The sequence below is a fragment of the Harmonia axyridis genome, chromosome 6, assembly GCF_914767665.1.
Source record: "Harmonia axyridis chromosome 6, icHarAxyr1.1, whole genome shotgun sequence".
In the NCBI taxonomy this organism is placed as follows: domain Eukaryota; kingdom Metazoa; phylum Arthropoda; class Insecta; order Coleoptera; family Coccinellidae; genus Harmonia; species Harmonia axyridis.
The window spans coordinates 21711656-21724076 of NC_059506.1; the positions used below are offsets into that span (position 1 = coordinate 21711656).

At 33.9% G+C, this 12421-nt stretch overlaps 1 protein-coding gene across 1 annotated transcript; it reads right to left on the reverse strand.

Moving 5' to 3' along the window:
* Positions 1-2894: 2894 nt before the first annotated feature.
* On the reverse strand, positions 2895-4786 carry LOC123682016 (pyruvate kinase-like). Its single transcript, XM_045620390.1, has one exon. It carries the CDS (start codon positions 4644-4646, stop codon positions 2991-2993), a length of 1656 nt encoding a protein of 551 aa, XP_045476346.1. The 5' UTR covers positions 4647-4786; the 3' UTR covers positions 2895-2990.
* Positions 4787-12421: the final 7635 nt, after the last annotated feature.

A 12421-nucleotide genomic window follows, 5' to 3' on the forward strand; every position in this document is an offset into this window, starting at 1 on the left:
TTATTCCTTTTGTCAGTGAGCATCGAGTTTGAGCCACCTTTCACGGTAGAATTATCGTTTTGGCAATAGATACCGTGACTACTCCAAAAACTAGATGGTACAAAAGCATCACTAGTCCAACTCCCATTGTGTGCAATGACTACCCTGACGAGTCGCCCCTGCTACGTGCATCTATCGAATCCCAATCCCGACGGGGCCTAATCGAATGCCGCGCTCTGCCGACTGCATATAGAGGCTTTGACAGCGATTCTGGCCCGTCTGTCTCCGACAAATACGGCGCCTTTTCGAGCCGGTCCACTTTATTAACTCGCTGCCAACCGCGAACACTACCGAATTTCATGTACTGCGAATATTTTGTCACTTTTATTAATAACGGGGACTCTCTCTCTCTATGGCGACCTTTTTAATTAAATTTTGAGCATTGTCGACGTCGATTGACGAACCGCTGCGAAGTTGGGATCTTCGAGTTTAGAATTGACAGTTGACGTTTGGCTGACGCGCCGGAGATTGAATTGAGGTTACTTTTCATTGAGGGATATTATATTCGGCCGAACGAAAGAATTTTACGATGAGATATGTGAAAGATATTATACCTCAATCACTCGATTCATTTATTTATTCATGTCGACGATACGCCTATGAGTACTGAGTTTAATTTTGCACGCACTGATATGACTGATATGAAGATGAAATTTACTGAACAGGAGAGAAATCATTTGATATTAATTTATAATTTATTTCTTCTTCTACCTATTCACTTCTAATGAAATATTTTGTCATAATTAACAGGTCATGAAAAGGCGAGTGTGATTTTTCAGGTGGATGAAATATTTTTCATTTATTTCTCAATATTTCCTTTTTTTTGCTTATTAACAATTAGATTTCATTATGTTCTTTCATTTCCTTCTAGAACACTTTCAGTGTGACCGGACATTCTTAAAATTGAATATTTGTATCAACCTTATTATATTTCATATTGTAACTTTGAAATTGCTTTTTTATGTTTGAGTTTTTCCGCTCTCCATAAGGTATTCATTTTAATTTTTCTCCAAAATTCATTTTTACTGAAATATGAATTCTGAAATACAATACTTCCATTTCATTATTATCGGAAGATCTCAACTTTTCATTTTGTGAGTTTTTGAAGATTTTAATCACAACAGGACGTCATTGATACATTTCCAGTTTCTGTCTGGTGCTCAAAGTTTTCCAAATTTATGATCAGATGCCTATATTTAGTATTTCTAAATGTTCTGTTTTTTAATTCAGCCTTTAGCAACCAACATTGAATTGGATTTATATTATTTCAATGAATTTGTAACTTTTATATACTAAGTCATACTTGCAAGCAAGATTTCACTTTGGTTTAATTTGGTTAAGGTGGCGCCAACATAAATCAAGGTCAGTAAATCTATTCTGCCTATACCCTCATCGTAACAATCTGATCATCATCAAATCATAATCAAAAATGTATCTGATAGCAAGTTAATTCTGTTGTCAGAAGCGCGCTTTCTGAAATCAAGTTGAGCGATATAAATTCATATCTCACGATATAATATACAAAGTGAGTCGCAAATGTCGAGAAAAGGGTGATAGAATACAGAAAATTAGATGGTGATCTAACCTTTAGGAGAGGCCTAACGATAATCAGTTCATCAGATTTGCCTTTTCGATTTTTCTCTTCCATGTGAGAACTCTCAGAAGATTAAAGCTCACAGGTCTTCTTTTTGTATGAAGATGGAATTTTATTCCCTTCACCTCTACTCTATTTTTTTCAATTATCTACTGTTGTTCATTCGGGGGAGTTTTCTTCATTCTGCATGACGCTATTTTCCTCTATTTGATTCTTTGAAAAAGGTATTTCCTCTTGTCTGTCTATTTGTTGAAATTTGTTTTAAGTATCTTTCTAAATTCTGTATTCTCGTGCGCTTTTAGCATCTCTATCGTCTTCTTTATTTGTTTCTTAACTATTTCCTCAATAGTTTCAATTCTTCTCTGATTTCTTGGTTGCTAATATATCATGGGGCGCCCACTGCTGTTCTGATTACTGTATTCAGTGTAATTTGTATTATATTGTCTTTCATTTTATACCAGGTTAATCCTGCATATGACTATATTTATCATCTTCAGCTTGTTTTCTAAGGAAAGTTCACTTTTTGGGTTGAGTAGCGGATAGATTCTCTTGTGTAATTGCCTAGCCTTTTTCTGTTTTCTTCTATCTGCAGGCTAAAGTTCATTTTTTCATCTAGAATTACTGCCAGATTTTTTGCTTCCTTTTTCCCTTCAATCGTCTGATTTTCTCTTTTGACGTTTTCCATCAGTTCATCTAGGTCTATCTGTAACTAAGTATTGGTTTTCCGCATTCTAATGTGATAGTATATAGCGGTATCATCTGCAAACTGCGCATGGTGTGGCTTCATCCTCTGGAGTTGTCTGAAATACACCTAGGCGTTGCTGTATGTACTATGCCATTTTACCGACCCACCAACAGAAGTGTACAATTCATTTAATCTGGACAGCAATTTAATTATGAAATATAAAAACAAAAGTGAATCCTGATAAAGAACTCATATATAATTAATTGAATAAGATCATTAATAAAAGAACTGCATTTTCAAATCTTCAAGTTGTATGGTTGGATCTTCTAATTATTCTTTTGTTAGTTGATATTTTCAAAACTTTTATTGGTCTGAATCAATTTTTTTTCACTCTTTCAAATTATTCATTCAAGCTGAAAAAATTGTGTTGCACCATACTGTCTAGCAAAAGTGTAATGCGCTCGTTTGGTGAGGTGGGAATCTACTTTGAAAATCTCTCAAAAGAGCTCTCCACAAATTTAGTAGGGAAAAACAAGCGCCTTGAAGAAAGTACACCTACGAAAATAAGAAAATAACCAGATTTCAGATTTTTTTATATCATAAAACGAAAACACAGACAGTCACACAAAGCATTCAACGAAAAATGATTTTTTTAAATCCTAAAATTAAAGTTCAATGATCTCCATCCTCGCTAGCCTTCACAGCATCGAATTCCGAGGCAAAAACAATCTTCATGGTATTAGTGAAACCGGAACTTCTCTTAGACCCACATACGACAATTACTATATCCCCCATCCTTATGAATCCGCTGAGTTTGCCGAAAGTTATTCCCAACTGGACCCTAGCTTCAACTTCTGCATTCCAATCGGAACCGTATTTCGAAATGAATATAATCGGAGTGATCCCCCTGTAAATTTGCAGCTGTTTGGCGTTCTGCTCCAGCTTAATCACAGCTATGATCGGACATCTTGGCCTGAATCGTGACAAGATCTTAGCACATCTCCCTGTTCTGGTTACGATCACTATAGCTGCTGCGTTGCATTTGAAAGAAGACTCGACAACTGAGATGGCAAGGGAGTATATTGGCTCTGCAGACCATACAAAACAGTCAGTCAGTTCACTGAAGATCCTCCTTTGATGCGCTGCAGATTCTCCTTCTCTACAAATCATATTAATCTGCCTTATAGTTTCATAGTAAAGGTTGTTATCTATATCGCACTGTGTTAAAACGAAACAGTCAACACCGTCGTCTATGAAACTCACGATCTTAGTTATTTCTGCTTCGGAAAGGGCACCATATTCTGCCACCTCTAGGCTGCACATAACAGGCTTCCCTACCTTGTTACATCTGGCTATCAAAGACTTCTGAACTAGAAATATTTTTTCTCTAGGAAGTTCCCCGATGAGTTCAGTTGATCCTACGAATATACCATCAGCTGTTTTCACGATATCGTCGAAATTTTCTAAGGCTTGGCTGTTTCCTATCTTTGCAATCACCAGCATTTTTCGTTCCTCATCTTGTAGCTTTTCTTGGAGCAGCCTGATGTTTCTCTCGTCCACTATTGTTGTCATGATTACAGCGTCTGCTTGCATCTCCAAAGCGAACTCAATATTTTTCATGTATTCATCACCAATTTCTTCAACTTCAACAGGAGCATTCACCAGAGTGACCGCGACGTTACTGTTCAGATCACCAGTTTTATCAACTATACATTTTATCATTTCTTCTGCGACTTCCAGAGCTGACAAAGTGACTTTTCCATTATCCAGAAGGAGTTTATCTCCTGGCTGAACAAGTTTGCTTATTTTCTGGTAATCAACGTAAATGAGTTCTGGTGTTACAAGATTCTCGAAGGATGGGTCTGTTGTTATCTTTGTCTCACGGCCCTTCTCCAAGCGAATTGGTTTTTTATTAGCATTTTGTAAATTGCCAGTTCGTATTTCTGTACCTCTGAATTCCAGAGCTATAGCAAGAGGATAGAGACGTCCTAACTTCTTACTGAATCGATCACAAGTATGCCTGAGCCTATTGATCGTTTCCATACATTTATCTTTGGAAATCGTCATAGGTATTCTTGCCATACTCATGCCAGCAATGAGTAGTTCATCAATAGCCGACACTGTTATATTTTCTGGTATAGTGAAAACCATTTGTGTTGTTCTATGTTTTGCTGCTACAGACTCAGGGCTGAGATGGCACAAGTGGTCTATGTAGGTTCTGGCAAAAGCTGCCTTCAGTTGCTGATTGTGAATTTTACCATCTGCAGATGTGTAGAAATCCACCATCCATGGCAATTTGGGACAATATGCTGCAGCGGGTTGGGACATTTTTACACAGAAAATATACGAATGAATTCAATATACAAACGATTTTTAAATGGTATAACTTGAACAGAAAATTTCGATAAGAAACGTACGTTGAATTTCGAAGAACGTTAAGATTTTGACAAGTTTCTGACAGCAGTGAATAAACCTCTGTGGAAGTTGTGATTCAAGATATATCTCAATATTTTACTTCTTTGTCGTCGTTTTTAAATCGCGATGTCAGTAATTTTGGAATATTAGGCCGGAATCAGTCTCAAACTTCCAAAATTGTTCGAGTTACTAATGCAAAATTCAATTCTTTTCGTCTGTAAACAAAACAAAAGTTGAAATTTCACGAGTACCTTAATATAAAATAACAATTCCTGACTTGTTGGTATGATATTGGTGTGAGATTTGTACCTAAGCTTGGCGGAAGCTCTAACAGAAATGAGCTAATAGTGTTAGTTTATTTCCTGATCTACTCGATCAAATCTAGAAAGAGCCTCAGGCATGCAAAATTTTACCTTGATCTCGTAACCAAAACCATAAAACATCCAAGCAGATAATTCACAAAAATATCATATAATTTCACCAGTGAAATTCGGTTTGTATAATATTTAAAATAAAAAAAAAATAAATAGTCATCAAAGAACACATCTACCTGACCAAAACAAGAAACGTCAACTATAAAAGACAGAGGGCAGAAAAAAGAATAGGACAGAGAAGTTGCACATACCTAGCTTCTAGATTGTACCCAAACGTGTTAATAAGAAATAAGAGAACTAAGAAACATAAAGAAATTCAAGAAGGAAATAAAGAACTGGTTGACTTCAGAAGATAGATCCATGATACATAGAATAATAAATTCAACATAAAGAATAACTATAATAATAATAAAAAAATTAAATATGAATTGAGAAAAATGAAAATATCCCGATTGTGACAGATATTCCCGAACGTGACTGTGAACTCGATGAAGACGAAATATATACAACGGCGTGACGAGGAAAGGAAGCTGTTAGGGTGAAATTTATTTTAAACAACTGTAAACAGCTATTATAAATAACTCACAGTTTTTCCTAGAGTTTAAACAATCAATGTAATTTGAATAAACTCTATTCTATTCTATCATCCCTTATTCCAGGAGGATTTTGGTTATTTAGTCCTTTGCTGAAGCGACAAACTCTGAAACCAGCCTAGTATTTTTAAGTAAAATGTTCTCTTTTATGAATTTATGATTTTATACTAAAATAATTCTGGGCGTTTTCTTTGATAAAATAAAATTATAATTAAGTACAAATTTTATTCAATATTACATTGATCACCTCAACATCAGTTGCCAATTCATAAATATCAAAGACTTAAAAAGAATCAAACTTGAATAACTCAAATTCCAGAAAGATGACAAAACTCAATTTCGGTCATATATTTCAATAATATCAACCAATTAAAATAATAAGTTCGAGCTTTTAAGAGTTCTTGGACTATATAAAAATTCAATATTATTTATTTATGTTCAAATTCATGAATCTTGCTAATACATTCTCTTCATTCAATTTAGATTCTTTATTTCCGGAAAAATGCACTTTTGAATGTCTTGCATGTTCCTTTGGATTATATATATTTGAACCAATCATCCTAGAAGTTGATAATGAATAAAATTAATGAAAAAAAATTTTTGGGAAAGAAAAAGAAATTCTTCAGCTATTCTATGAGAGTCAGCGAATGGGTGCATTACCAACTATTGTAAAAAAAATATTGTGTCAATACCTAGCCATTATAGCCCCCAAACACTTCTCTTCATAACCTATCCATTCAATATTTTCTCTCAGAATTTTTTGTTTGTTCAATAACGCAAAACTGGGCCACGTCTTCCAGCCCATTGACCAGAATTAAAATTTCTCACGCTACTTACTGAATGAAGCAAAAAGCCAAAAAGCCATCTACACACCACATAAGACCTTAAGCTCGGTCACAATGATCTGAAATAAATCAAAGCTCACTCAGTGTTGACGGCAGAATACTGTAAGGCGTTGCGCAAAAGAAAGAAAAATCTTTAGAGGCGACAACAAATAGAATCGACACAAAACAAACATTAAGAAATTCAAAGGATCGAAACGGAGTTACTATGTGCAGAAATACAATTCAGATTGAGACATCCACCTGATACATGAAAGGAAGCTGGCTGGACCTCTTCGAAATTTGGATTCCTTTGAATCTTCGGGAGATGTAAAAGGCGTGGATCAATCGAACCGCAAAGGTAATGAGATTTATTACCAGAGATCTCCAAATATTTATTCGGAGCTGACGTTATTGACAAAGCCATATGTTGGCTTTTATTCTTCGGAAGTCATAATGGAAGTTTCTACGAAGATTTTTGTGAATGGGCACCTCTCGTCTTCGCAGATAGATTCGTCAATGTTGCTCGGACAGTTGAATGTGATAGGTTTCGATGAAGAATTTGAGGGGAGATTCTTGCCAGGAAGTAACAGAAAAAAATTGCGATTGTATAGCTTTGAGGATGATTGCGTAAACAGAGAATTTTTGGTTTTTTATTTTGAAGCACTGATTCATTGAGCTTTAGAGCGATTAAATTCGTTTTCAGATAGGTAAGTCCTTATGAATATTTGACATGAATCTTCAAACTTGATTTTACAATCAAGTAATGGTTGATCTTATCCATAATTTTCAATGTGACATGTCATGAAAATGAAAGTAGATTTGACAAAATCATTTCTCACTCTTTTGGAACAATTTCCTCATGTAAATGAAACAACAATAGAAATTAATTGAGAAGAGAGTTCAGATATCATTATACAGGATGTTAGTGAATAAGTGCGACAAACATAAGGAGGTTATTGTGTATGGAAAAATAATTAGTTTGGTGAATGATTTTTGTTCGTAATGCTTCGTATTACGAGATACAGGCCGTTAACGTTTTTTTTTTTCAAACTAAATATTTATTTGTTGCTCTGATAAGATAAATATGATAGATATTCAAATGAAATTTGGTCAGTTTCAAGAGGTTTTTATTGAGCATTTATTGACATGCAATCAAGAATTTTATGTTCATCATTGGCTGATGTTCTTTTTTTTTTAAGAAAAAATGGTACGCCACTGATAATCATTTTTTAATTCCTCGTTCAGTGACATGTGACATAGAATATCTCATGATTTTTTCTGAAGGTATGGGGCACCGTTTTCATGCAAAAAAAATATCCTAACGCGTATTTTTCTTCCCTTTGATGAACTATTAGATTTGTTCAACGTATGACTATTAGTAGATGCATCAAAATAAAACTCTATGAATAAATGTTATCAGATAATTCTTCATTATGTATTTAAGTTGTTTTATTTCTTTCGCTTAAAAACGTAGCCTCATACAAAGAAAAGTAACAAAAAGTTAATTCTTCTAGGATTTTCTACCAACTTGGCAAGTAAAATTACGAAACTTATTTCATTTTGTTATATACATAGTATCTAAAAATTTCTTCTATTAATACTGAAATTAAGTTTCACCAAGGATATGAGAGGAACCAATTTCGAAAAAATATATTATATAGATTCTAATTTGAAAATCTTGAGTTTTGATGAATTTGAGTTGTCCAAGTTCATGATCGTCTTATGAACACCCAGTACATTTTTTATTCAAACCGCAAGCAGTCTCATAATACTAGGTATTTGCAGAATCGAAAAAAAAATTTTTTTTTCGAAAGAAGCATTTTCTGCCGAAATATTCAAAAAAATGTGAGTCCTCATAGCCAGCATTTTTTTTTAAAGAATCCCATCAACTCATGAACTGTTTAGTTTCAACCCAAGTTATGGCATATATTACTGAAATTGTCATCAAAGAATGATCTAATCTAATGATGCAATAATATACTGGGTGTGTCATTTAAAATGAGGAATTAGTAGTCTGTTTCCGGTATGACCGGAAGTTGTAGAGATCTGAAAATATTTTAGGGAGAAATATCATTGTCTCATACCCCAATATGCAAATTTTCAGCTCAAAATTAAGATTAGTTTTCCTTAAACGTCTAATAGGCAATCCCGGTGGATCACCCTGTATAAAGGACAATCTCAGCTCAGCAACATAAATTAAAGAAACAATAAAATTTCTGAAAGAATGCCAATATTTCAATCATATATGATCAATATAACTTAAGTACTTTGTTGCGATAGCTAATATAATTTTAAATTGTTTTTTGTTTATTATCATTATTGTTATTATTATTATGAATGTTACCCTCATTATTATATTGTTTTTGATTGATCTACTCATTCATTTTGCCAACGATCATATCATTAGATAGTATTCATTTGTATGTGTGACGAACAAAAAGTTCATAGAAAAAAAAAATTATTTTCAAGAATTCGTGGGTTAATATCGGAAGTTCTATTCATAGTTAGCTTCCAACACTTGGACTTCTATATTCTACCCGTATAGTACTATATTGCATCAAAACTGCAGACATTTTCACGTATTCGTTTGTCTGTGAGATGCTATCATCAATTTCGAGACATTCTGAGGAAAATGTCTTGGCACCCCATTGTCAGATTATCGAGATTTGTGAGAAACAAATCACATATCATATGTAAATGACATCAATAGTGATCACAATTGTTATCCCTGAGGATATATGATTATGATTTTCCCATTTTCCCCCATTACAGCTCGCGATGCCTGGTTATGAACACTTCGGCTAACATATTTGATATTATTGGACATCAGATATATGAGGATTCAGTTATTATGGTCCCTCTTAAAAAAAACTCACAATATGTCGTTTCTCGGTCATGTGAATTATTCTGGCGTCATCTTGTGGAATGAAAAGATGTATGGAAGATCTTGGATTTTGTATATCATTTCATAGCCAATGTGGAGCAGTGTATAAAAAATTATCGATGGCGGTGCTTAATATAACCTAGGAAGATCATTTCTCAGTCGGGTTCTGGTCGCCGAACATCCAAATTTCATCAAAACCAGAATAGAGAGCTCCCCGATTGATGAGCAAAAACCCCGAAAATTGCAAAAAATCCATTTTCAAAGCTCCATATCTCGAAAACTGTCCATTTTTGAGCTTTGTGACTAGGGACTTTTCTGATCAATTCATCAAGAACTACAACATATCAAAAATTCAGCCAAATTCACGGAAAGCCATTTCCCATACTAAACGTGCGGGTTCCTTTCCTTCAAGTAGACACCAAAACCATCAAATACTTCAGTAGGTAGTACCTACATTAAAAAAGATATTTCTAATGAAGATTCGTTAACAAGAATTAAAAACACATTTTAGAGAAGCGTTTCATAGAAAATATTCTTTTTAGGCTTACGGCTTCCGAATCCTGACAACAAGTTATCCTTCACGAAAGGGAACAACGTATCCCGAATAAATGATATTGGGTAGTCACCCTTGTGAATGTTATTGTATTCAAACCCCTCGTTACATAAAGCATTTCATTTTTCGCACATTATGTTGTACAAAAGGTCACATGTCAAGTTAACGTCTCAATTTGAAAGAAGCACGTCGAATTTTGCGACCCTCGTGATAAAATTTCGAAACCGTGACAAATCATATTTGAGAATATACATGAATACTTATAATGTATTAATTCTGACGTGGATGGTTTTCACGTATGCTAATCATTCTCCTCTACCAGAACTGTCATGCAGCATCACATACAAAGATTAGGGCTGGGAATCATGAATGAATGATTTGAATATTCGAATAATCATTGAATAATTATTCGAATAATTGCATTTTGCATTATTGGAATAATCATGAATATTCACTGAATAATTGAATAATCAATGACTACTTTTCTATTCATGAATAATCAGTGAATAGTCGAGTATTCACTGAATAGTTGAATAATCAATGACTACTTTTCTATTCATGAATAATCAGGAAATTACATAATATTGAAATTGATAGATACAATTGAATTAAAATTATAAATAAACTCCTGTCAGTGTTCGGAATCCAAACAAACAAATTGTCAATCAAATTAGTACGTTATCGTTGAAGAAATTGGCTAATTTTGATAAATAAGATTATTTGAGGAACGATTTTACTATTAATTGATAGACAGAAGAAACGAGATTAATGCCGTAAGTTCGAAATTGAGGTTTAACTAATGAACACGGCTTTTTACAAAATCTGGGGAATGATACAGGATTCAAAGTTACTGGTATTAACCTCGTTCCTTCGATCTATCAATTAATACTGAAATCGTTCCTCAAATACTCTTATTTATGAAAATAAGCCAATTCCTTCAGCGAGACCGTACTAATTTGAATGACAATTTATTTGTTTGGATTCCGAACAGACAGGAGAACTAAAACTGGCAGTGTGTGACGTCACACTAATAGATCGTATATGGCGAGAGGCAAAACACCAAAACGATTATACCACGTCGCAAAGGGTATATTCACTTATCAAAACGCTCGGATTTTATTGATTCATTAAAACATGAGTTCAATCACTGAATATTGACTGAATATTTATTGAATAATCACTGAATAATCATTGAATAATCACTGAATAATCATTGAATAATCACTGAATAATCATTGAATAATCAACGAATGGTTGAATATTCATGACTAGGTACTCATGAATAATCTAGCATGAATAGTTGTTTGAATGAATTATTCGAATAATCTAATAAATTTATGGATGAATATTCGAATACAAAAAGGCGAAAAAGTCCCAGCCCTAACAAAGATCCTTTAAGAAATTGTTTGAGGATATTTCTCACGATAGCTGAGTTTTGCCTTTTTCTTGAAGAATATCTCAAATATCATAAGCAAATTTTTGAAAAGCTTACGTGAGATTTGATTTGTCATAACCATATTGTTGTCTGTTGGTTTATTCATATGAAGCTTTCTCCTAATCCTTCACTAAAATATTATAAGTATCACATGATTACAGTAATACTCCAGCTAGAAGAACTAGATACGAAAATGACGACAGCACTACCTGGAAGAAAAACGAAAGCGAAGATACCAAAACTGAAAACGGGAAATCAAGTAGTTATTACAAATGAAGGAAAGGCAGAAATGTTTGCAGAATCACTGCAACATTAATTTAAGCCGAATCCAAAAATCAACTACGACCAATTTAACCAATCAGTTGAAATACATGGAAATATAACAGAAAATGATCACAATGAAATGGAAGATGATCCAAAAGCAGTGATCCACGAAGAAATTACCAGAACATTGAAAAATAGAAAAGTACCTGGAATAGACGGAATACAAAATCAAGCAATTAAAACTTACCAATAAAAGCTCGCGATAAAATCGTTGAAATAGCCAGATTCATACTAAAAACAAATTTAATGGAAAATGGCGGATACAACCTTGATTTTGAAGAAAGAAAAAGACCAATACCGCCCAACCAAAGATTTCGAAGAAGAAAAGACAATAATTCTAAATCACAAGTTTGGGTTTCGCAAAGAGCATTCAAAGATCCACCAATTGGAAAGACTAAGTGACTGAAATATTAAGTAGCACATAAACCTCTCTACAGACACTGGTTAAATATTCTTGTCCCATAGAAAAGGCATTTGATGAAATGTGGCATCAAGGTCTGAAGTTCCATGTGAAATTTTCAATCAAACATTCGATATGAATACAATCGTACCTGACAAATAGAAAATTTAGAGTAGTACCAGTTTGACGATTAGAGAAATTGAAGCTGGAGTTCTCCAAGGATCGGTGATGGGACCGCAGCTATTCAACTCATACAGGGCAGACATAACAAAAATGAATAGATGCAAGATAGCCTAGTTTG

What these genes read in the sequence shown, in the direction of transcription:
- LOC123682016 (XM_045620390.1), bottom strand. Translation starts at nt 4,646, where the DNA reads ATGTCCCAACCCGCTGCAGCATATTGTCCCAAATTGCCATGGATGGTG.